Genomic DNA, 26,494 nt, shown 5'->3' on the forward strand with positions numbered 1-26,494 from the left:
ACCATCCTCACCCTGTAATGGACCGATGTAATTTCTACACTGTCTTTTGCTGTTAATATATTTGAAAAAAAGCCTCTTTTCCTATCCTCTACATTTTTGACAGTTTCAACTCCAACTGAGGTTTGGCTGCAAAAATTTTCTCCCTACTGTGGCAAACTGCATCTCTGTATTCTTCTCTTGTCACTTGACCTTGCTTCTGCTGGGCATACACCTTCCTTTTTCTCCTTATTTCCAAAAGCAGATTGTGGGGGGAGATGGCAGGCCCATGGAACCCCCGGGCCCCCTGGAAGTAGAAGAGCTTGAGGCGTTAAAGGGAGTAAGACCGTTCCCTTGAGAAAAGAAAGAGATAACTGCACATTCCCATGGAAACAGCCCTGAGTGCTGGACAGTGCAAAGTCGAGCTGTTTAACAAACTGCAGGTGTTGCATTCCTGGATGTTTTGTAGGAAAATGTTTGTAGTGTGTGTGTATGGGAAAGTGGAACTTGGCACTAAATAAAAGACTGCCTGCTGCGCTGAGCAGGCAGACATCTCTTTGTCTCACTACCCTCATGTGTCTTGTGTGTCGATTCTTCCCCCTTCAGACCGAGGCCTTTCGACAGGTACCCAGCGACAGCAGATCCCTGCTCAGCCAAGCTGGCTTTCTGCCTCATCTGCTTGACTTGCAACACTTTGGAATTGCCTGCTCCTGTGCCCTCAGGAGGTGATCTTTAAAGTGTGACCAGCACGATGGACCCCAGAACATATAAAATAATTTTCCATGGGCACTTTACTTACTAGCTTCCTGAGCAGCCTGAAGTCTACTCTCCTCATGCCCAGAGCTGAAGTATTGAGTGTTTGTATTCATTTTAGGACTGCTTTTACTTCAGCTGTAGTGGCAATATTCCAAGTTAAGTTTCACTGGACTATTACTGCAGAGATTACTCAGAATCACAGAATCATCAAGGTTTGAAGAGACCTTTAAGATCATCCAATCCAACCATCCACCCAGCAGTAACACTGAACCCCCTGAACCACTGAACCATCACCCAGTGCCAGATGTCTTTGAAACACCTTCAGGGATGCTGACTTCACTACCTCCCTGGGCAATGTGCTGCAAAGGACTGTTTTGATCCAAGTCCTAAGGATACAGCCTGTGTTGACTATATTAATTTTCTTCAAACAAAATGTTTCAGAGGTGGCCCCAGAGGCCTAAATCAGCAGCTCATCTGCAAGGAGTTTCTTACCCCAAACCCGTTATCAACCTACTGGTGGGAACAGGACTGTGAGGCTTTAGAAAGCACTGCCATTCTCTTAAATCCAGGGATGGTGTCCTGAAATCACAGGAAAGGGAAGTCATAACTCAATCTCACCTTGATAGTGCCCAACTGCATCCAAAAGTTTTTCACCCACAGTTTTTCACTCATAGTTGGTCACCCTGCATCTCAGAAAGTCCCACAAATCGGAACAATCCCCTGGGCTCAGAACCTGCAGTCAACCACAAAGTAGGAGCAAAGAAAAACAGAAAGCTAGAAAGCTATCCAACCTTTTTTCTTTGGAAAAACACAGTGCAGCCACACAGGCACCACTGCAATCATGCCATCGTCTTGGCACAGCTACTACAGGATTAAGACTACCATTCCTTCTTTATTGTAAGTTTCAGAGATAGAGCAGAGAGAGATGGGCCTGGCAGCAGGGACCAGAGCTTCACTTGCAAACTACTTGAGGAGGAACTTTCTGTCGTGAACTAGGCTTTCAGGATGAACATACTAAAGGTGTTTGTGCAAGGCAGCCTACAGGACAACATGTTGCTTCCTGGAGGTGCCTGCAGTCAAGGTAGCAGCTGTTTGAGGAATAGCTTTGCAAAAAGCTCCAAAACATAGAATCATAGAATCATAGAATCAGCTGGGTTGGAAAGGACCTCTGAGATCATCAAGTCCAACCCTTGATCCAACACCACCGTGGTTACTAGACCATGGCACTAGCCACATCCAGTCTCAGGCCTATAGTGGAACTGTTCAGCCTTGAAGCCAGATAGTACATACTTCCAAGTAAATCCCCAAACCATGGAAAGATGAAGATTCTGAGGACAAACTGAAAGGAGTATAATGTCCTTATTTTCGCTTACTGTCCTATGTTACTGTTAATGTAGATTTAGCAGTGAAATACTTGTGAGTTTCCACTGAAATTCCCATAAAACTCAAAACTAAAGCCTTTACTAAATCAAGTGCCAAGGTACTCATATTTCTTTGTTTTGTCTGCTGTAGGAAGCCTCAAATGCCAGAGAAAATAAATTATCAATTAAGGGAAATAAATTAATAAAAATCCCAAGATCTTCTCCTAGAAAGATGGAATCACAATGTCAACAGCATAAAACCAACAGCTATTCTTCTTCAAAGGTCAAGCCTGTTATTTTCAGTTACACTAGAAGCATTCATTTCATTCCTGTGATCAAGATTCATTAGTGTCCTAGGTTTGCCACAAGTTCTCGTTTATCACAAAAAACCCAAAGTAACTTGGGTTACTTGGAGGTTTCTCCATCCTCTTCCATCCTCTTCTCCTGAAATGCTATCTTTGAAAAGGTTAACACCTGTGAAATCCATTTGCCAATTCCAGTGACTTTACAGTGATGAATTTAGCAGCACTATTTCAGAGAACTAAGATTTTGTAAAAAAACTGAGATCAGAACCAGGATGTGGTGTTTCACCTTCTCATCCATCCAATTCCTCAATAGCAGCATTCTGCATTTATATTCCAGATGGTGACACAAATCATGACAAAGTCGTTATTTTTTCCCTTTCTTGTTATACTATTAACAAGAGATTCATTCAGAACACAAAATATTCAAGCAGTTGACATTTTGCCCTACACATTGCTTGAGGCGAGGATGGGGTAGAGACTAGGATTGGTAATCACATGCATTTACTCTATGTCTTGATTCTCACAAGACCAAACAATGCCCTTCAGTTATCATCCTCTCCCAGTAATGAAGCTTTTCTTCAGGAAAACACATGATTTGATGAGGAGCTCTATGACATTTTCAGGGTGCACAAGGGCTGATATGTTGCTTGGGAACTTGACAGACTGTGATAGCGTCCACTTACAGTTTTACACACATGGTTATCTATAGAAACTTCCCTGCATCTCTTCTCCCTTTGAAACTCCAGTTGAGTTCATCTGGTATAATATAAAGCATTGAATGATTTGTACAAATTAAGGAGTTTATGTTCCTCACTGTTCATTCTTCTTGTTCCCTTCATTTTCCCCTCCACAAAACCCATGTTGTTTGGTCCAGCAAAACCAGCTAGATCTTTCTGGTGTTAATCACAGCATGGTAGAGGTTGGAAGGCACCTTTGGAGTTCATGTGGTCTTACCCTCTGCTCCAGCAGGGCCACCTGAAGCTGGTTGCTCATGACTGTGTCCAGACAGCTTTTGCATATCGCCAGTGTGGGAGACCCAACAAGCTCTCCAGGCAATCTGTGCCAGTGCTCAGTCACTCCCATAGAAAAAAAGGTTTCCTGATGTTCAGAGCAGCTCCTGTGTTTCAGTCTGTGCTCATTGCCTCTGGTCCTGTCACTGAGCACCACGATGGAAAAATATCTAAAGACAGATCACATTTTTACCATGATTAAGCAAAACACATAAGCAGAAAAATGGTCTGACCTCCCACACCTGCACTAGCTAAGAATATCAATGTTGAGACTTTTCATCCGATTTCCTAATGAAATGGATGTTGGTTTCTCACACTGTCTGTTCCCTCCTATTTGCTTTTCAGTCTGTCAGCTGTTTTCACCACATTTAGAGCCACATACACAACTTCAAAGACAAGTGAAAACTTATTAAAAGTTTTCAGTCCTGCAAACTTAAAAAAATCTGTGGAAGGACAGAGAGGCTCAGATTAATGAATCATTAAGACGAATGACAAGCAGAACATGGTTCTTGTATCTTCTCTCTCTTTCAACAATATTTAAGACTGCTTGTCCATCACAGTACCCAGACCTCTGAATTAATCACAGACTGCCATTTCTTGCCTGGTCTTGTAAATGGAATTACCACAGTGTTAGCACAGGCAATTCATAAAAGTCCATAACAAAGGACTTGTATGGACTTGTATGAATTGCCTGTGCTAACACACAAAGGACTTGTATGGACTCGTATGAATTACAAGTCCTAACCTAGGCTTCGTTAGTTCTGCAGCCCATGGGATAGACTCTCTTTTTGTTGCAGTATTTGCTTATTACTACAGAATTAAACTGTATTTGCCCAAATGTAAGACACTTCTGTTACAGTATAACATCATCCACCTATAAGTTTTTGTCCAAATATAATAGTTTGCACAGTGTTAAAATGATGCAAAAAGAGTGCATACACAAAGCTATAGTAAAGACATGCAAAAATACCAGTCCTCTGTCACAGAATAATCAGCCCTAAATCAAAACACGTTTATATTTAGAAATAGTCCACTCTAGGAGCTTGTAAAAAGGGCAGGTAAAAAGGTGCTGACCCGTGTCTCAGAGGGTATGTAACAAATCAAGAAATAACAGATTCTACTGCTGCTTATTAAGAGAGAAGGACACAGAAGCAAATGAAAAGTTGTATCCTTGCCCCTTTCATGCTAATTAATGCATTCAGAAGCTGTACCGAAAGGAATTTAAACTCGTGATAGTCATAAGAAAACAGATCAAAGGAGAAAAAACCAGACCAAGTCAAGGAAAAGAAAGCTGCATATGCCTTTCAGTTAACAGAATACAAGTCTGAAGGAGGTAAGATGTATGCTTTTTTATTCTACACAAATATTTGTATATTTTTATTCTACACAAAATTTTCTGCTTTGCTTCAAAATTATGCTCTGGAAGAGGCTTGACTGTGTTTAAGTAAACTTGCAGATGTTTCCCTTCCCTGGCTAGAACTGTCTTCAGCAAAGTCATCATGTTTTATACTTTACCTGTGTAAGGTACGTAGATTGGCTGGATACTACCAAGTAGGATCTATTGTTGTGCGCTTTAAATGACAGAAACATTATTACTTGTGGATTTCTTCTTCACTGTATTTGATCAATTAGATTTTTAACTGTTCAGACAGCTTGAAGCTTGATGATTATCACTTAAGAATGGGAGTTAAGGTTATAACAGAAATTCTCTGCGCGTCTGAGTTTAGATTGTGGGAGACGTAAATTACTATTCCCATCTGAAAATCAACAGATCTCTGAGACTTTACAGTGATTGAAAACCTGTCCCCTGACTGTTAACAGGGAATAACAGAAATAAACAGCTACTTGTAAGGACAATATCAGTTTTTCTTCTCAATAGTTTTACTTGCCCAGGTAAATTGCCTTTCTTTCTGTATTCAAGATTGTACTTCAGAATTCTGCCATCACTTTGTACCTAAAAAGATGACATAAAATTTTTCTCTGCTCCAGTCAGGTGCAAATACCTTTATGTCACTGGAGATACTAAAATGTGGACTACAGTCTTTACTTGAGTTTTGTCTTAAACTTGGACAGCTGCATATAGGTGTGGATCTACTTGATTCTGAAGATATCAGATTATCCTGCCTCCCTAAAATGCTCGCATTAAAACATAGAAGTTGATAATATTACACTTTAAAGACTACAAATTATTTATCACGCTGAGGCACCGTGTTTCTACCCTCTAGGTCTGAGCAGGACCAAGCTCACAAAATGGGAAGAAGAAATGACCATCCATATGGCAACTATTTCAGAGGGAAAGGACACACCTATTTTGCAGCAGAAGAGTAAGCATAAATCAAAACCTACCTTAGCCTGTAAGCTGGTGAAAAAATTGCATTGAAAGAAAACCAGGAAATAGTATCAAAAAACCTCACCATTGTATATAGATGGAGTGCATTTTAACTATCGTGTAGTTGTCTCTAATGTTTGTCACTGCAAAATCATTAAGAGCCCTCAATGATTAAGAAAAATCAGAATTGCAGAATTCAAGAACTTAGAGTTCAGTCATATGATCACAAGTCATTGGTCTTTATAATTACCAGGTTTATTGAGGCTTATTTAGAATTTTCTTTTGAGGCTATTGCAAGGTGATCTGTACACTCAATTTATCTCTAGATCCACAAACCTCTCTTAGAAACCTGGAAGGGACATTGTCTCACCCTAAAGAACATAGCAAACCCCCAGAGAAATGGTAAAAAAAAAAGGCAGATGAAGACATCAATGCCGTATGAATGTGACTCTCAGTAAACTGTTTCCGGGTAAGAGTCCCCTTCAGCAGAACTAAGTCAAGCTAATACTTTTAGCTTCAGATTACAATAATATATTTTGGTCTTGGATTATTAGAAACACCATCCAACTGGTGATGGTTTAATACATTAGACAAATATCTCCAGTGTGCTTGGGATATCTGTAAGCAGAATGTGCTTCTGGTACTAGTTTATGGGCCCCCAAACTTAGTGACTTGTCCCACACACACATACTGCAAGATTTTTGTTCCTCCATGCCCTGGCAGAGAGAATAAACCAAGGGGAAGGCTCTCTCATCGTCCATCCAAAGCAGCTTAGTTCTTCAAAAAAAAAAGCTGGTTAGTCATGTCTCGGCACTTGAAACTAAGCACGCTCACCTCTAACTGCTGCGAATTCCAGTGGCTGCAATTGTAAGCAGTTTTTCTAGATATGTGAGGCAAAAGTGACTCTCTCCTTTTGGTACTAGAAGTAGTGTTCTAGATATAAGCCCAGATTCCTAAAAGCACAGCTGCAAATTTAACTGGAATTGCAAGAAATTGCACACACACTTTCCATACTAGCCTCTGAGTAGGTAGGGAAGGAGTTGGACGGCAAATATGTAGACAAAAGCACCAGCTCCAGAAATTACATACTAGGGGCATACAGGCTAATGGATGGCTAAAACTACATAACATGTGAAAAGCAGAAAGCAGTCTCAAAATGTAGAAAGAGCAGCAGCTGCTTGGAGGGTCTCTCCAAGTTTTAATTGTGCTGGGGACAGTAACAAAACCAGTGGAGCCATCTCATAACTTTGAAGATCAGCTGCAACACGGTTGCACCAGAAAGCAAGTGAATGCTGTTAGCTGTGTTCCTGGGTTTAATGGGTCTCCAGCCCACACAAAGTCTTCAAGGGGCAGGAGCAACTTGTAAGATCCAGGTACTTGTGAAAAAGAAAATCCCTTTGTCTCCAAAGGGCTCGTGTTTCAGACAGCACACAGGCAATTCAGACAAAAAGGCAGCCTGTTCTGTCGCACAAATCTGTTTGCATCTTCTTTCAGGCTTCTTAGGTCGCAAGGAAACACTCCATCAGACTTGGAGTCAGTGAAAATGATAGCAAATAGATACAAAAAGTCTCTGGTAAATCACATACCCCATACTCAGTCCCTACTCATGCAAAAGCATGGTGGTAATTACTGCAGGGCAACTGGATAGTAGATATATAGAAGTATGTTAGCATGGGTTTATCCTGATTCACACTAATATTTTTCCCCATGCTTTTTTCCCTTTAACCATTTTGCATACTCTTCTGTTCCTGAACAGGGAAAGAAAAAAAAAAATGGGGAATGAATTCCATATGTCTTAGCAGGGAGATTATTAACACAGAAGGAAGGGGGTTTGTGACTAGGAAACTTGCAATTACTTTGTCAGCTTGCTGACAGACAGCAGAATCATGCTGCTTCTCCGAAGTCCCCACTGAGCAGTAGGAGGGATGTCACAGCACAGTTTGCTAAGTGTATTTTCCCTAAAATGACCCAGTGACACCAATACTGTGCCTAGCATGTCACGAAACAAGAACTAAATTCTTGCAGAGCTCTTAACGAATAAGGTTTTATAGTGTTTTATGTATCCAAAAAATCCTTCCATCACCAATATATCCTTATTGCAATATGATGCAATAAGGATATATTTCCCCATACTTGCTGGCTACATAAATTTAGCAAATAAACATGACCTGCATCTCTGCAGGTGTGGCATTTAATTTATTTCACATTCTCTCAGGCAGGTATCTTTTCAGAATCAGCAGTAGAGTATTATCTTCAAAGAAATGTATTTCTTACTTTTAAAATTATTAAGAACTTGGCAGAGAATTTAGCTAACTGCTAAATCTACAGACTTGCTGAAGTTACTGATACTTTTTCCATTTTCTGAGGTAAATTCTACGCCATGCCTTCTTCTGATGAAAGGGCACTGACACAAACTTGTGCTCTAATCTTTCATGCTCCCAGGAGAATGCATCTAGTTGTGCTGTTATTATTTTGTTTTGCTCTCCCAACAGAGCTCTGGGCATTGGACTTTTCATTTTGGTGCTGGCAGCTTTGCTTGCCTTTGGCTGCTGGTATTACAAAAGACGGAGTGGCTATAAAAGTCTGCGGGTAAGCATGGCAGCTCACTTTCTAGCATGCTATTATTTTGACACATATTACCTTTATTTGCAGGACATTAATGCAGAGAACATCGAATCTGTAACAGGACATCATCAGCTCAGGCAATATACATACACTGACATATGTCACAGGCAAACCCACACAATATGAAACACAACTTGCCCTCAAGAACTTGCAAGTCAGACAAAGGGATAAGAGGAAGCAGAAGCAAAGGGACATGAAGCCAGCTGCCCAGCTTTACACAACACATCAGGGGAAAAGATTATCCGTAGGAAGCATTATATTTAATATTTACACAAAACCAAGACATGTTCAGTGTCCTTTCATTTAAATAAAAGTAACATATTCACTACTCATAAGATTTACCCCTAAATAAGGACAGATGCGCTTACAGTAAATCTAGGAAGCAGAAAATAAGAATAACTGTTACAAGTAACTTAAGTAAATATGTTCACATAAAGATGATGCATGATTCATCTCTATAAAACTTGACTTGCAGTTTTAAGATTTACAAAAAAGAGTGGGGCAGATTTGAGGTTTGTTTTCTAAACATTACTTTTAAAATATTTTACTTCATGTCTTCTAAGAAAATATTAAAAAAAAGGTACAATCCTCATAACAACTGTTGTTAGAAGTCTGAAAGCTTTATTTTTGAAGTTCTGCTCTCTCTCCTGTGGAAGGGAGGTCTTTTTTAATCCTTTAAAGTGAAAACTTGTGATTTAACTCTAGCCAGCAGCTAAGCTCCATGCTTACTTACTTCCCCTTGCCACCCTGGTGAGGAGAATTGGAAAGAAAAGGTAAACATGGGTTAAGAAGGAACAGTTCAATAATTGAAACAAAATATAATTGTCATCTACTAATCTACTACTGCTACTAATGATAATAATGAAAGAGAGAGAGAGAGAGCAATAAAACGCAAGAGGAACAAATGTTGCACAACACAGCTTCTCACCACTCCCTGACTAACGCCCATCTCGCTCCTTGGCAGCACTCGGCCCCTCCCAGTCAACTCCCTCATTTATATCCTGGGCAGGGTGTTCTGTGGTGTGGAAATTCCTTTAGCCAGTATAGGTCAGGTGTCCCAGCCATGCTCCCTCCCAGTTTCTCATGTACCTAATGTGCACCTGATGTCAGTGCATGAGACAATGAAAAGTCCTCGATTTAGAGTAAGAGCTACTGAGCAACAACCAAATCATCGTTATGCTATCAGCATTATTCTCATAATGAATCCAAAACACAGCACTGTATCAGCTGTTAAGAAGAAAATGAACTCTACCCCAACTGGTACTCGCACCAGGCTTTATCCAAATTTTTGTTTTAGTATCTTTTTAGTATCTTTTAGTTATCCTAATATTTTGAAAAAGATATGACTATTTGGGAGTTAAAAAACCCAGCACACCTCTCATTTAAGTCAGCAAATCCATTTCCTTCCTGTTTTCCATAACTCTGTCCCATTCCCTTTCTAGTTATCTATCCAATACTATCTGGCAAAATACATAAAACCTGAACTTTCATAGTGAGTTGTTGCAAAAATGAAGGTAATACTCAAAAAAACCCTTCAAAAATCAAACCAAATGCCTGTTTTGTACATCATGCCAAAACCACAATTTCCTTTTTAATTCCTTTTTATTGCTGACTGCCACTTTCTGGTTTTGAAAATTACATCTTTCTTAGAATTTTTTTGCTAGGGGAGAACTAGTACAGAATGTGTACAAAAGAAATGTTGGGAAAACAGAAAAGAAAAAGTTTGGAGATTAAAGAAAGAAATAAGTAGGATAAAAATGAGAAGGCATTCAGATACATAGGAAGATGTCAGTTCCTGCAGTAGTCTTGGACCTAAAAAATGTGATGCTCATTTTTCTGGCAATGTAATTGGATAACACAGAAGAAAGACTATGTCTCAGCAGAGACAGCCAAAAGTGATAGGTAAATTGTCTCACTTGCTTACTTGCATTGTGTCTGGTCCTAATTCCAGATTCTAATACATATTGTAAATGTGCTATCAAATATTAAATGACGCATAATTTGCCCCAACTTCACAGTCTCTTCTTCCTTTCATGTTCCCCATGTTTCGTTATGCTCACAGAGCAAAAGCTCTAGTGTGAGCACAGCACGAAACGTGGTACGTGAGGGAGCAATACTGGACTGCAAAATGACTCTGCAGGACTACAGAAACTTTAATTCTGTGGTAAGTTGTAACTCAAGGTCTCATTTACTTAAACATAGTAAGACACGGTGAGACAATATTGGTAAATGGGCAATTAATGATTTCTTCCTTGGGGTGTGCTCTCTAGATAGAGTCTTCAATGCCTCTACATCAACTTAGAAAGTACTATTTTGAACAAGTTTTACTGTGAAAAGGGTTTTTAAAATGTACTGTTTAGAATTCTTCTTTTAAAAATTCATTTCTTTCTTTTACATTTATTCTAAAGTTGTATGGTCATTATGCAATCTGTTAGAATGATCTAACACCTGAATGCTGAAATATAATGAAAAAAACCCAAACATTTTCCAGTAGGTGTTCTGCCATTCTGACAAACAACAAATGGACTGTGTCTAGTATTACTATACTCTGAAAAGCATTGTCAGGGAATGTTATAAAAATTCAAGGTTTTAGCTCATCTAATCATTATGGAGAGATGAACATTCAAACTTATAACTGTCAAAAAGTTAAACTGAGTGATAAGTATATGTTAAGTAATGGGTGTGTTTAAATGGCTTTAGAATAGGGAAAAGTCTAATTTATAATCAGTTTTAAATAAGCTGCTCAAATTTTTAACAATAGAAATAAGACAACATGCCTGCATCAAGACTCTTACAGAAAAGCTTCAATATTTATCCGATATAAAATATTTATATTTATATTTACCAATATAAAAACACCCATATCTTAAAAAAAAAAAAATCCTGCCTTTATAACACTGAAAAATCTTTCTTCGGATGAACAGTTCCAATAAAATGAATCTGACGCAAAACCAGAAAACATACTAGCAAAAAAATAGACATAATGAATGAGCTTAGCTATTTTAAGTCACTGAACCATATCTAATACAGTGGTAAATAGCTTGCTGCATGTTTAATGTCATATTCTTGTACCTCAATTGTTTTTTTCAATCTCTCACACCCATTTTCCTTACCACAGGTACCTGATGCTCCACCAGCTTATGACAAAATTGCTGCAGATCAGTCACCACCACCTTATTCACCATGATAACATGAAATTTTAAACTCTTCATGCTCCCTCTTAATTCCCCATACACGCTTAACTTTCTTATAGCTAAAATCATAAAAAAAGGAAATCACATGCTTTCATTAGCAGTTGCTGAAACCGCTTAGTTACAGACCTGGTTTTTGAAATGCCTCAATAAATCTGAATGTGCTTTTGGTTTAAGCTTTTCATTTCTTGTGATCAGATTAATACACCATGCTCTGGGCATCTTAAATCCTTCATAGATCTACCAAGTGTAAGTACATATTATTCAGTATCAATCAAGAGTAAAAAGCGCTGGCACCTTTATTTTCATCTTTCTCATTTAGTCTCCCTTCCTTTAAAAAAATATATAAATAAACTATTCCTTGGAATGTGATGTACAAGAATCTGTCACAAAATGAACAAAGCCATTTGACTACATATCCTGTTACAGACTGTTTTCCTTACCCACAGTTTTAAAATTAATTTCCAAAAAGCAACTATGTTTTACAATACGCTTTTACCTCACTTCACCTGTTTACGTACCTGAAATAAATTAATTTCTTATAAAACACAATCCAGGCAACCAAGAAAATACCGCTTAGAGATCACATTATTTCATACCGGTCAATGGGTATAACAACATCACCTCTAGTTTTCTTCTGGCAGTCTTGTGAGGGAGCAAGAGAACTTGTAGATATAGAGCTTTACATATCATCTGTTTCTAATATGATGGAACAATATGAGAAAATGCACGAAAACCATGTTACCAAGAATACAGAAGACAATAGACTTAAAGATGTTAATTTTTCCAGCTCGTCAGAACACAAGCAGTAATAAAAAACAAAGAACTGTGATGCACATATATTAGCTATATAGATTTGATAGTTATTTTTTACTTAGTCTTTTTTGTTATTGCTTATTTGCCAGGTTATTTCTTAAGATGATATGCAGATCAACAAATTTATACATAAGGCCTGATATCTCACAGCAGGAGGCAGCTAAAACTGTACAACATTCGTTAAATTGAAATGTAGTAACAAAAGAAAACTAATTTCATAAAGCAATTATTAACTGCTATTAGTAAAGAATCTGGCTCTTTGTCACCAAATACGCAAATACAAACACCTTAAAACAAAAAAAAAGTTTTAAACATAAGGCAGATTTACTTGCCTAACATAAACTCCACAGATGGTGATAAATAATGATACAGCTTTTTTTGAAATGTTTTTTAGATTAGATGTTTCTATAGATTGTTTATAAATGTTATATTAGATATATGTTTTTATTATATCTAATATCTATATAGTATCTAATATATGGAGTTTATGTTACACAAGTAAATCTGCTGTGTGTTTAAAGCTTTTTTTTGTTTTAAGGTGCATATATAAGACATATATATGTAAAAAATTATTTAATATATGTTTACATAGATTATATAAAATTGTTGGAAGGTAATAAATATCAGTAATTCTAGTAAAAGATTATATACATGGTTTTATAAATTTAGTTGATATATTTATTTAAAAACTTAGAGAGGTATTTTAACCCAAAGAGCTGTCTTACCTCTGTCATTTCCAATATATACCTTAAGGAAAAAAATTGTGGACTTGTTTAGTGACAGGAAGAAGAATACACAGGAAAATATACAGAATTCCAGCTTATAGCTAGTAAGCACTAGAGATGTAGAACACAATGTCTAACTAATTTTTTTGCAGAACTGGTAAGCTAAAGCTTGAGGCTAATATCTTTAGCAACTCTGTGCTCTGGATCTCTCTACCCTAAGGCTGCATCCTTTCAAAAGACTGTGTAGTGCTACAGTGGAATAGAACTGACATACACATTCATGGTTGAGAAAAAAGTTAATTTCCATAGAGATTATATAATATAGAGAAGTAAAGTGCTTAGAGTTCAAAAAGCTTTACTTGATCCCACGCATTTTTAGTAGTGTCAGCATTAAATGTGTTACCAGCTGTTGCAAAAGCTCACAAGAAAGTTAACACTGACGAAGTAGAAATATTAATTTATTTCCAGAACTACACAAGGTCAAATTGTTAAAACTGCTCAGCAGCCAGAGCTAGAACTATTACACTTTGACATGAATTTATACATACTTAAAAGATACATAAGCCCTATTCTGGTTTTCAGAAAAGTTCTCTGCTTTTTAATCCCAGTGAAAGCAGTATTCTTTCTTAATAGACACAGTTAGACAGTGATCTCAGATTTTAATTGCATTAAAATAAGAGCATGAAATAGAGGTTCACAGAGCACTATATTACATAGGTGGAAACTTCATCACTGAACACCACCGCAAATTTCACTTTTCAAATCTGGCTCTATACCCAATGATGGTACACTGCAGTGTCTGGCTGCTGATCCATTAACTAAACACCAATACAAGACAGGTCAGAATGTGAAAGCAAGAGACCTGCAGTTGCCAAAGCTCCATGTTGCAAGAACTGGCTATTTTACGTATTGTCTGTATTACACTCAATAACAGTGCACTTTACCAAACACAAGTTAAAACCTTCTAGGAAGCCTGTTCCCTTAAAGAGAAATGCACAGAAATGTCTCAACAACGACACATGGAGAATGTGGCATAGAGTTTTCAAATTTCAAGGGAAGTTTTTCACATTACATAGTTATATGACCCCAGAATAACAACTACTTACAAAAATTTATATTTATAATTTATCTGGTATTGTCGTTATGTAACAGGGAAGGTGTAAAAGTCAAATACCTTCTGCTCCTCTTTTTTTTACCCTCTTTGCAATCAGGCCAAAATCAGATGCCTTCTATAACAACTATAAGTCTGAACAAAGATGATATTTGTGCTTTATTTTCTCCCATCAAAAAAAGCTAATGAAAAAATTCATGGGCATTTTGAGTTTTCCCCCAGGATGGTGACGAAGACAGGTGGCTGATCATAGTTGGAGAATGAAGTTCTGCTTGCTACTGGTCTGCATTAAACTGCTTCCATCAGACTAGCAGATGTACTGTTATGAAAGCTTTTCTGTACATGATGATGTTAGCAACCTTACAGCTATGCATGCAACCCTTATAAAGATGCAATGAACACTTTCAAAATGAGGCCTCTCATGAACATAGCGTGTTTTGATCAGATTGCTGTATTATAGTGGTACTAGCAGTTGTATTGTCTTATGTTTGGATTCCTGGTATGGTCTTACTTTCTAATGCAGTTACAAGCCCCAGTGTAGCCTTCAAAGATTCCAGAATATTGGTCAGCCATCCCAGACATTGCACAAAGGTAAAATGCAGCAGGTCCTGACAAATTCAATCCTTCTGGCATCCTGAACCATATAGCAAACACCGAGCCATGAGCCAGAAGTGTATATTTCACATATGTCAGAGAGCTATGAAAAAAAAATGTACCAAGAACTTTCCACAGGAAGCACTTATTTTATTTTACAGTCTCACCAGTCTAGTGTAACAGGAATGGCATTTGCAGCTGGTTAGTAGATAGTCCAGTGACATTCACCTCAGCAATCTCCTTCAGCCTAACTCCTGCTGTAGCTGGGGATGTATGTATATTATCTTGGCTTAAGCACTGTATTAGTATTAGCCATACTGCTTGCCATTTTTCAGTAAAATATAACATTGCCAGACTATTTCAATTCATGTTTATGTCTAATATTGGTAAAATATCAATTACTTTTTTGGTGTACATCTCTGTGTTCATGTGACATAAGAGTACACTTTCTTGCTTTTAAAAATCAAACATGAGTTGAGTTCAAATCAATATAAGACAGAGTGATGGCCTAATATAAATACTATGGTCTTTCAATACTAATTCTGTAAGGTCTTTCCAACTCTGCTAACTTTCATTTCTGGATGTGAGAAACAGACGGCTCTGCTGCATGTTTGCCATGTTCTCTGCTTACACAGCTGCCTTCCTTCCTCCTGGTTCTTTTTTTAATTTACATTACCATCCACTGCATTCTTGTAGATATTAGGGAAAAGATCTGACTCATTTTTGTTGAAAAGCATCTTCTAAGAAAAAGGTCTAATCTTCCAAGTTCTATCAATTTGTCCTTTCCCACTTACCTTGGCAGAAGTAATTGATTTTTATTTCTGCACACCATCACATACACCCCAACCATCTCATTGCTCCTGACACTCTGGAGGGAAACAGCTGCCCTTTTTAGATACCGTTCAGCGCTGGATTTGCTTGTGCAGTTGTTTTCAGGAGGAATTTTAGGATTTTCATCTGGTAAACATATTCAGAAAAAACCTGGAACTGCTTCAGGATTTGCAGAAAAACAACAAAATCGTATAGTAAGTGATATAGTAATATAATATTCCCTGACCATTAATCACCTGTAGAGGAATCCTTGCAAAGATTAGAAGGTATTAGATGCCTGCCTATTACTCCTATTTTAATATCTCTAGAAAAACCCTTCCTGAACATTTTTGGTATTGACCCAGATTTAATAAGCCTGTCTTACTTACATTTTAAAGTCTCGGAATATGCAGCCCACATAATGTACACTTCTTAGATTTTGGCCTCACCAACAGGAAGAACAACAATGATATTTCAGTCAACTCCTCACTCAAAACTTCTCCTGTTTAGCAGGATTCTGTTTAGCTGTTTATCTTCTCCTACAACCTCTTAAACCAGAGAAGCAATTTTATGCTTTTATGTCATTTTTTCTTCTGCTCTGCTTCTCTGAATTACTGCTCACCTTTCTCCAGTACCTGATTCTTTGGCTGCAAAATCTGCTCTTTCATGTCACAGACAAACTCAGGTTGAGTTCACAAAATTCTCCTGGAATTACTTTTAGATGATGTGTGTACATACTGGGGAAAACTAATTCATATTTGTTTATTTCTTGTTCTTTCCACTAAGCATTCTCTGCTGGCCACTACACTGAGACAAATGCCCAGTTTAAGGTGCAGCTCATACAATGACTGGACTGCTGTAATGAAATGCATCGCTGGCATTTCATGTGCCAAAGAAGCTCACTTTCAAATATGGGCTGGTTTATAACAAAAGATTATGCTTTTGCATCAATTTCTTAGGCCATGGAAGGAGTAAAATACTTCCAGACAGGCCTCTCCCACTTTTTGTTTTTCTGAGATCACTTTGCAGAAAAGCACTCTAGAGGCAAGAACAATATTTTGAAGGCATAGCATGTAGATGAACCATATATTACTGGCCAGACAAGCCTCAAACTACTATAATTTTAGTATTTGTGTGTTGCTAATATGAATTGACAAGGGTTTTTATAAATAGATGTAAGCAATTCCTTCTTCTCAGTAATTGACTATAATAGTAAAAATACCTGCTTTTTATACTGTGTAAATCGAATCCATCATAATTCCACTCTTTCTTTATTACAAGGAAGATGCCCTGTGGCTACATAGTAATACCCTGTCACTAATCCCTCTTTGATGTTTTATTTCACTGCTGTATGTGATTAAAAAAAAGAGTGAAGAATGATTCTACAAATAACAGCACATTATCTGGATGGATCTCAACGTATATGCTGGTACCAGGTGCTGATGACCTATTGCCAGCCAAAGTAGTCTGATCGTATGTTTGTGTATTTACTAGATGGAATCAATATGAATAATTAAAGAAGAGTATTGTCTTCTTTTACTACATCATTATTGACAAGCAAAGTTCTAAAGACTGAAGACAATCACAAAAATCACAGTTGTTTCTTTACTATCTTGCTTTCCCATGCTATTTAATTTCTATAAATGCTACCTGTCAATGCCCCTCACATTCTTAAAAACAATTTAATTTTCTAAATAATTTTTTCTTCTTTGTAAAAAGCAAAAATAGGGGAAAACAAAGCAGTAATCTAGTTGTCTAACCTTTAGTAATGGATGGGATGCTGGAAGGAGTTCAGGGGACCAAGGATTCTATTCCCAGTTCCTCCATGTTGCTATGAGAACTCAGTACTTCATTGCCTTCATCTGCAAAAGGTGGAAAATCATATTTATGCATATTTTAATAGACCTTCAGTGTAATAAACATAATTTCAAGAAATACTATAAGTAATTAATTACATTTCCTTTACACTGCTTTTACATACCATTTTCATTTAACATGTGTAGTTCAGCTGAGATTGTAGTAAAAGATACTGTAAGAACTTTCTGAAGAACTTCTGGAATAATCACATATGAAACAACGAAGTGTCCTGGTTACCAAGTTTACGCCAGACATCCAGGTCTATTGACCAAACAATTCCATATTTTGAGAAATGAAGAAAATACATGTCTATAAAGATCTTAAAGTTTGTTTTTATGCCACTGTGGTTTCAAGGAAAATATATTAAAATAACAATGTTCTGTATCACATTTATAAAGTGGCCTCTTCAACAACTAAAAAATCTTTATCTGGATGTCAATGTGTATAAAATGACCATGCATCTAATATACAGACCTAACCTTGCATTCTATGCATAAAAATAATGAGAATTAAAAAACCATCATCAAAATAATTTTGCTTGTCCTTTTACATTTTCAAGAGAACTAAACCAAACAAACACAGGAACTGGGAGAGTGTCAGACTTGCACTGGTTTCAATAGCCTGGTTTAAAGACCATGTCTTTACAGCCATGATATTCTGCAAGTGGTATAGTTTTATAGGATGAAATGAATTTGATACTGATGTGTATTTGGTTTAAAATTAATATTTCTACGAAAAAGTTAGTATAAGCCTAAATAATAGTCAGAAACCAACCCGCAAACACTGAAATAATTATGAGACACATAAACACACTGCTGAATAGATTCAGTGCTTTTAGAACATGCGCTCTTCTGATCCCACAAGGACACAGTAAAACTGAAAAAGGCACACACAACAATGACAGCAACTAATTACTTCCATATAGGAAATAACTGAATTCACTATTTCTCTTTATTCTAGAGAAGAGACAACCAACATGGCAAAGGTCTACATAGGCCACATGGAAAAAAATGACTAAACAGCAAAGGCTTATTGCATCTTACAATATAAATATTATTTGCATCAAATGAAACTAGCAGGTGCCAGGTTCTGAAACCAAAAAGGAAATTTATTTACAAATTCTTTACCACTGGGTGCTGTGGATGGTAACAGTTTGTTTACATGTGTTCAAAAATTCTAGAAAGGATTGGTCCATTTCATCAAGAGAAATACACTGAAAGCTATTAAACTGAAATAAAACACAGCTGCATGAGGAAGACTCTGGCTCACAGATTAGTGGATACTAGAAGATTATTCAGGCCTGTTAATTGTGCTCTTTTGGAATGCTACTGTTGACTGCCTCAAGAGACGTGATGGACCTAAAGTCTGATGCGGCATTACTAATCCTACTTTGAGTCAGTTAACTCTCTTCAGGTGCAGCTTACAGACAACAGGCTACATGAGTTTGAGTCCTTTTGAGCACCTCTGGCTGTTCTTTTTAAAGGAAAGAGTTTCATCATAACAAACATCTGTGCTTTAATAAAAATGATTAATTAATTTAAAACCATTTTGGGCAATTGAAATTCTGCACTACCACAAAATAGAAGGAAAACCAACTATGAAACTAACTCTGTGGTAAGGGTATGGATGCCCTTCAAATGCTAGCTTTTAGTAATTTTCTGACCTACTCCCATGAGACAAATTATTTTCTCTTCACTTATCAGGAGAATTTTTGCTTTCCTTTTCACATTGTACCCTTTGCTATGTCACACAGTGAATCAGCATGGGTTTGAATGACTTCACAGTAACACACTTGGTTTGAACAGATACTTTTATAACAAATAATACACGCGAAATTTAACTGTTCCTAGTGTGGCAGGGGCAGAATCCCTAGGAGAAAATGGCAGCTCACAGATGTGGGTTTGAACAGTGAAGCAAAATAAGTGTAATTTTCTACTCAGAGCAAACCAAAATTATTGTGCAGAACATGTTAATTTAGGTAAATATAAAGGATATAATTCAAAATATTCAAAGTAATTTATAAATCGAAAGTTTTGTATATAATATAGTGTATGAATAGTTGTAAATAATATCAGAAGGGATGTAAAAGTAAGGCATTTTACAAGCACTGAAAAGTTGAACACCTTTTGTTAAAAGGCTGATTTATATATCTGTTTTTATGTGTAACTAAATGTCTTTTAAAATTCAAGTAAAGATGCAGGTAGTTCTGCTTTTTCATTGTGTCTGTGAATATAATCCACTTGTTCAAAGTGCTTTTTGTGCTATAAGTAGCATGATACATTTGGTAGAGAGTAAAAGGTACATAGCAAAGTGTCAATGTTTATTTACTTGCATTTGAAAGAAAACCTTAACTCTGACTGACATTTATATTATTGGAGAACAGTGTTGGGAATAGGAATTTTATTTGCAAAAATTACTAAAATTTGGTTTTACATAATGAATGATGCAAGCCCATTACACAGCAGTCTCAAGTCCTTCTCCAATAGGACTTGGAATCTGAACACATGTCTAATAGAGAATAAAAGTCCACGAAACTCTAATTAAACTGACTCAAACTTTTCATGTTGTAAAGTACATGTCTTCCAAATTATACAATATTTATAAAAATCATAGAATATTATCATATTAATTCAGAAAATTTCTTGAATTCATTCAGGCAAGTTACTTGAGTCCTGAGTTTTTCAGTTCAGCTTTTCTAACTTCTCTCTTTATTAGAATCAATTATAGCATAAATCTTTCTACTACATCAGCACGCAGAAAAATGTCATGCAAGATTTTTTTCTCTCATCAAGAATATCTGCAACAGCAGAACCTAGTCTTGAGCTTTTCAAACAGCATAGATATTCACTCTACAACAAACCTAAATGAACAAAAAAAAAAAAGGAAAAAACAGCCATTGCAAGAAAATAGAAAAATCCAAGAAAGTGAGTCCCATGGTTCCACCAGTGAAATGGAAATAAAATGAGCTTCTGGTATATATGGTTTCAGAGTATGTAAAATGTCCATGAAGAAACTGCCACTCTCTGCCATCTTCCTCTGTTGGAAAAGTCACTGCAGCATTCAACTGTAATGTGCAGTCAGATTTAAAAATTCTTAATACTGTGAACTCTGATGGACAGACATACTTACTGCTAGGTGTTTTCAAAATCCATTACAAAATGCCTTTAATGAGAAGTAGCAAAGGTGTAGCAGGTAGCTTTTCCTAAAATTTAAACAAACCTTCTCTAATCCCAAAACTGACAGCTTCCATCTGTCCCAGCCCTGAGATAAGATGGAAAGATGCAATTTCCCAATGCAATTTTTTAAGTTAGTGCAAAAGGAAAGGTCCCTATGGAAGGCACAAGCCTTTCTTCCCCCCACTTTCCCAAAACTCTAGCAAACTAGCTACCAGGCTACTTTTCAGAACAATACAAAGGGCAGCCGACACAGAGTGAGTAAGCTGTGGTCCTATTCGTCAACTCAATAGCCAAACTGCCAAACTAGTATAGCAAAAGGGGAAGGGAAGTAGAAAATTCAAAAGGATGAAGAGCAAAGGCTGAAGCTTCATCTTGTTGAAACTCAGCCTAAGAATTCTGCTATATACAGATATGTAAGCTTTTATCCCCTTTGAAGTCATAGCTATTAGAAAGGCAATTATCATTTTTAAATTCTTCTGAAATCTTCCCTTCTAGTTTCTAAAAAATACCAAACAAACTCTACAAAAAATCAACACATACAAAGATAGCAATTCTAAAATCATCATCTTCCATAAAATAAGATGAGCACCCTTTCTTTATATGCAAAATCTCAAAAGATACCTAAAAACTTATCTCCATGAGCATTGCAGCAGGTAGCTGTAAACTCAGCAGATCTGCAGAAAATAACCCAAAAGTTTTTATCAGATCAAAAGCTGAAACTAAGTCAACAAATACTGAAAACACTGGATAAAAAAGGAAGGTTTCTGTAACATATTATTATCCCCAAAGCATTAATAAAGCTTCCTTTAATATTATGTGATGCTTTAGTGCTATCCTTCAAGATAGACCAATTACAAGCTAAAGAAAAACATACAGATCTAGAAAGTACAACTGGTGAAAAAAAATGGGTCATTTGTTATGGCTAGATAGAAGACTAACAAGTGATCTTGTTACAGTCATCAGACATACGGAAATGCATATAAGGCTGTAAAAAAGAGAGCAACAAACTGTTCAACAGATCTATGAGCTTTAAGACAAAACATGTTAGTCCTTAACAGCAACCAGTGTGACTTAGACAGGTGTCTGAAAAGCCACTTGTAGCCTTACCACATCACTGGAGTTATTTAGGCAATATAACCAAACATTTATTAAGAACGGATGAAGGATCAACAAGAAGGCCTTCCTTCCAACTCCTGCTAAATCATGTGAAATGTAAAAGCAGAGAAAAGCAAAAGAGGTTAAATAATTTCATTCTACCACACACCAAAAGAAAGATGTGTGTATACACACACACACATATATATATACAAATATATATATATACATATATATATATACGTATGTATGTATGTATGTATGTATTCTGCCACGGTGTAACAGATACACATATTTTTAACTATTGCCAACACAAAGCAGTAAAGCAACTTGATTTATTATATGCAGATTCTTCTGCAGTTGCTAAACAGTACACTGGTCCAAAGTTACTAAAATACTTAAAAAACTATACACTATGTAAACCAAACATAAATAAGACAGCATAGTTCTTTGTACATATTGTTTAGTATGGACTGTTAGGAATTCAGGAATATGTACAATTCTACTCTATAGACTGCATTTTTACAATGCATAAATATTTTTCTAAAGAAACAGATAAAAAATAAATTTGACAAATAAAAGAAGACATATACTGTCAAAAACACACTGGCAAACAGTCCATAATGTAAGATGGAACATGTGCAAAAGGTGAGATTTCTCCAAACTGTTTAATGAACTCATTGGTCATTTCTGACCTTTTTACTAAAGAACTCTCTGAAAACTTCCGACAAACTAAAATTTTTCTTCCTCTTAATCCCCACAGGTGAACAGGAAAGAACTGCAACCTTAAGTAATGTTGAGTAAATCAACTGGTTGTAAGAAATTATCCAATAGTTACAACTTCCAAAGTCTGAGGAATGCCCCAGAATTTCAAAGTGGCTCATTTGCAGTAAATTCAGAATGCAGCTTTGTCAGGTTTATCAAGGCAAGATGACTGAGATGCAGGGAAGACAGTGGTAGGATTTCTGCTTGTGGACACAACAACAGGAGGCAGCAATGAAGACAGAGGAGAAACTTTTGGTGCTGGAGTATTTAGAGCATTCAAAATGGCTCCCTCTGGACTGACCAACAGTTTTTTGATAGAAGTGTCTAAGTGAAACACTGAAGTGTTGCTTGGCAAATGAGAATTCGGAGGATGAACGGCAGAAACAACAGAAGATGTAGCTACAACATTAATAGGAGATTTTGTCACTGAAGACACAGACAGTGTTACCCCGGACAGTGGAGTACATGAGCTAGCTGGAGTACTAAATATCTGGGGCGTTGCATGTACGATGGGTAAAGCATCTGCGGCACCAAAAGAGTTCATAATTTTCGTGGAGCTTTTCAAAGGATGTTTTGATATTTGACAACTTAATGAATTACTTGGTGCTAAGATGATTTTTGAGGTTATTGGATTAACAATTGGTACACTTTGAGCCTCTTGACCATGGTTAACAGTTAAAGGAGTCTGTTTCGTATTACGGGAGAGAAGAAGAACGTGGCTGCCAGCTCCAAGGCCTTGCAGTGGAACAACAAAACGAGTACCGTTAATCATTATCTGAGTTCCAGGTGCCAAAGGCATACAGGTGTTAATGACTATTTTCTGTTGAATGCAAGATTCATTCAACTGACCTCCTCCGGTTTTGCTTGTTACAGCTGGTGAAGCTGAAGACATCTGAGCAGTAGAAGCACAAGTGTAATCATGACTTGTTTTCTCTGTACTGAGAGGCACCTGCTGGCATTGTAGGGTAGAGGAACTGGGAAAGCTAACGACTTTACCTGTATTTGGTGACGGAGAGGGCAACACACTCTGAGGTTTGTGAATACCTGTGTGACTTGACATACCAGCTGAAGTTCCTGATGACTGAAACTGAGGCAGCGTGGGCAACTGGTTTTTTGATACTAGAAGAGGAGCTGGAACTGTTGCTAACTGAGGAACTGTATGTAACACCTTTTGGGGGGCGGCTGCAGATCCAGGCAAGCTAATGAATGGAAATTGCAAAGCAGATGCTAAGTTTTGAGGAGATACTGTTGGTTGTGTGGTTGAAATCAGCACAGATGAAGCAAGATGTCCTGTTTTCACAGTTGATATACCCATATTTCCAATATTTGATGTACAAAGTCGATTACCCAGAACTGGCCTTATTCTTGAGGGGTCATTGCCACCAGTCAAGACAGTGGACTGTGTCCTAGAAGTAGTCCCACTTGGTGCTACTGAAACAGATTCTACACATGCATGTGCCATTGTTACTGTAAAGGCATTTTCAGCTTTTGTTGCAACACATACAGATTCATTAGCTGACACAGCAAAAGCTGGAGCAGGAACCACAGTACTGCTACTTGTCAAAGACAGTGCCAAGCCAAGGCTTTTTTTGTCTTCTCCTTTAGAAATGGTAGAATGCAATATATTAACTGGTGGGGCCTCCTGTGCATTGCCTTTAGTATTTACAATGGTCTGACCTATATTTAGTCCAATTTTTACATCTTTTACTTGAGCAATAGTTGGTGATGAATTTATTCTTATTGGTGCTCCTATCGTAGATGGGATCAAAACCAAATGTGGTTGCTCTGTAGCATTAACAAAGGTTTTGGTTAGAGAAGAAGGAAGGTTCTGTCTCAATGACTCTGCAACTAGATTGGTGGTTGATGGGCCACTGGCAATTTGTGTGTTAACAAAAACCAGTTTCTGAGCATTAACAGCAGTGGATGCTGGAGAGGGTATAATACTGACTCCTGACGCTCCAGAGGGAGATAAAATTGGTGAATTTGTAACTAATGTAAATTTCTGGACTGGAGTACCACTGACTAAATCCCCACTTGTTGCTGAATTAGACTCAGACTGTATAACAGAATTTTTTTTGGTTTTAGTATCCCCTTGATGCTGTACAGAAGAATTTGGAGTTACGACAGTGTTATTTTGTCCAGTGCTAGTCACACTAACAGGACTGTTTGGAGTTGTGGACATCACATTGCTAGCTAATGAAATGGAAGATAAAGGAGAGGACACACAGCAGGAGTTCTCTATTACTTGACCTGAAGTGTGCCCAACAGGAGGCTGCTGTAGTGTGAATTTGATATTTTTCTCCATTGCCTGGGTAAAATCAGCTGGGAAAGCTGGAATGTTAACAGAAGAAGCTGTTGAGGGGGTAAATCCAGAAACAGATGATTGTCCAGTATGTGGGAAACCAGATGTGGCTGTTGCTAGAGATGGAAGAGTAGAGTATGATAATGCTGTGGTTTTTGGTACAAGAAAGGCCTGAAGTTGAGAAGTGTAAGTGAAAACTGAACTAGAAGATAAACTACTAGGTGAAATTTGGTCTGAGTTTGTTTGCACTTTAACAATGCCTGTGTTTCCGCCTCGTGTTGTGACCAGAATAGATTGCGATTCTCTTACACATACAGTCTTCAACTCTTGCCTAGTTTCACAGGAGTCAGTTGGCTGCTGCGATGCAAGACTATGACAGGCAGAATCAGTGTTCGCAGACCCACTTAATGCTGTTGCTGGTATCAAGGACTGGCTAGCTGTGGAAGGAGTAGATGAAGTCAAAGACACAGGGGATGTAGCAGTCAAAACTGTAGTCTTGATTTTGTCAGTTTCAGTTTGGTTCACCTTAATTTTTGACGATAGTAAGTTACCTGCTGAAGTTACATCAGGCAATGATAGTGTATTGTTCATGGGACCGGACACTTGTGACGAGTGGGTAATATTCTTGCTAAAAATTGTAGTAGGTGACTGAGTGGTAGTATTTGCAGAGCCTGTCACCAGAACAGGTGTTAAAGAAACACTGATATTTGACACTTTTGGTAAAGATGTACAGTGCAGCTCAGATGATTTTTGTTGTAGTGGCTGAACGTCCTTGGACACAATTTTTCCTTCCTGCTGCTGAAGAAGAAAATTCTTAGGTAAAATAAGAACTTGTTGCATGACTTTTTCTCCAGTTTTAGGGTCAGTCACAGTTTGCATTTGAATTTTCACTGAGTTGTTATGAAGGTCTATTGGTACACAATGGCCATTTGGCATTTTGTATACCATTTGTAAGGGAGTCTTTGAACTGGCCTGGCAGGGCAATGCTGGTTTGATCACTGATGATTCCAAAGGTGGTAAAACTGACTTTTCAGAAGTCGATACATTTATGTCTGGGGGAGGCGACGGTTGATTTGTTAAGGTCACTTTGTTCCCAGTATTCTTGGCAAGCAAGGCCTGGATGGGTTTGGTCCCTTTCAGAAAGTTTGATACTGATGTTGTAGGATCTGTCAAGGAAAAAAACTCTAAACTTGATCCTTCACATTGTTTTAGCTCAGTTAAACAACTATCCGGCTGCAGGCTACTTTCTGAACTCTGGACTACAGTCTCAACAGTGCTCAGCTTAGCTTTCTTCCTTGGTGAGAGTTCATTAGTGCTTTGATCCAGACAACTATTTTGCTTGAACTGTCGTTTAATGCATTTGGGCAGTGTCTTCTGGATTTCTTTAGAAGCTGATTCTTTTTTCAGAATTCTGTTTTTTCCTGCAGGTAAATTCATCTCTAATAGTTTCATTTCATCTGCAAGGATATTAAAACAGAAACTGCATTTTACATGTTTGAAACCGAAACAATTTTATAGTGTCTACCTAAAGGCAATATTTGCAAGAGCACATGGAAGGAAATGTCTGCTTCTTTAGGGGAATCTGGTCAAGGATCTTTTTCAATGAAAAAAGGGGGTAATAAGGAAAGGAGGAAGTAATAAACAAAAACAGTTCAGGAACTGAAACCTGATCGGCAATGGGAGACAGTGA

General features: G+C 37.4%; 2 protein-coding genes across 17 annotated transcripts in view; one reads left to right on the plus strand and one right to left on the minus strand.

Annotated features, from left to right (window-relative positions):
* KIAA2026 (KIAA2026 ortholog) overlaps positions 1-26,494 on the minus strand; it is an 89,913-nt gene that overhangs the window by 15,969 nt on the left and 47,450 nt on the right. For 5 of the 15 annotated variants that reach the window (XM_017808116.1, XM_017808117.1, XM_017808114.1 and 2 more), the window contains 2 exons: positions 23,499-26,261; positions 17,370-17,471 (listed from right to left, as the gene is read on the minus strand). In XM_017808116.1, coding sequence (XP_017663605.1) covers positions 17,401-17,471; positions 23,499-26,261 — 2,834 coding nt within the window. In that variant the 3' untranslated portion in view covers positions 17,370-17,400. Of the gene's footprint in view, positions 1-775; positions 3,579-15,593; positions 15,790-17,369; positions 17,472-21,263; positions 21,317-22,522; positions 23,395-23,498; positions 26,262-26,494 lie in introns of those variants that run through there. The other 10 variants (XR_001873712.1, XR_001873714.1, XR_001873716.1 and 7 more) reach the window with 8 other exon arrangements.
* Positions 4,460-11,587, plus strand: MLANA (melan-A). Of its 2 annotated transcripts, XM_017808120.1 has the most exons (5): positions 4,460-4,741; positions 5,634-5,732; positions 8,230-8,326; positions 10,425-10,526; positions 11,481-11,587. In XM_017808120.1, exons 2-5 carry the CDS (start codon positions 5,659-5,661, stop codon positions 11,547-11,549), a joined length of 342 nt encoding a protein of 113 aa, XP_017663609.1. In that variant the 5' UTR covers positions 4,460-4,741; positions 5,634-5,658; the 3' UTR covers positions 11,550-11,587. The 2 variants fall into 2 exon arrangements, with proteins under 2 accessions (XP_017663609.1, XP_017663608.1); XM_017808119.1 differs by lacking the exon at positions 4,460-4,741 and having other exon boundaries at positions 4,928-5,732.

Source organism: Lepidothrix coronata, unplaced genomic scaffold, assembly GCF_001604755.1.
Source record: "Lepidothrix coronata isolate B3197 unplaced genomic scaffold, Lepidothrix_coronata-1.0 Scaffold22, whole genome shotgun sequence".
In the NCBI taxonomy this organism is placed as follows: domain Eukaryota; kingdom Metazoa; phylum Chordata; class Aves; order Passeriformes; family Pipridae; genus Lepidothrix; species Lepidothrix coronata.

Coding starts and splice junctions, on each gene's coding strand:
- MLANA (XM_017808120.1), top strand. CDS start 5,659: ATGGGAAGAAGAAATGACCATCCATATGGCAACTATTTCAGAGGGAAA. Junction 8,327..10,424: donor GTGGCTATAAAAGTCTGCGG/GTAAGCATGGCA, acceptor TTATGCTCACAG/AGCAAAAGCTCTAGTGTGAG. Junction 10,527..11,480: donor ACAGAAACTTTAATTCTGTG/GTAAGTTGTAAC, acceptor TCCTTACCACAG/GTACCTGATGCTCCACCAGC.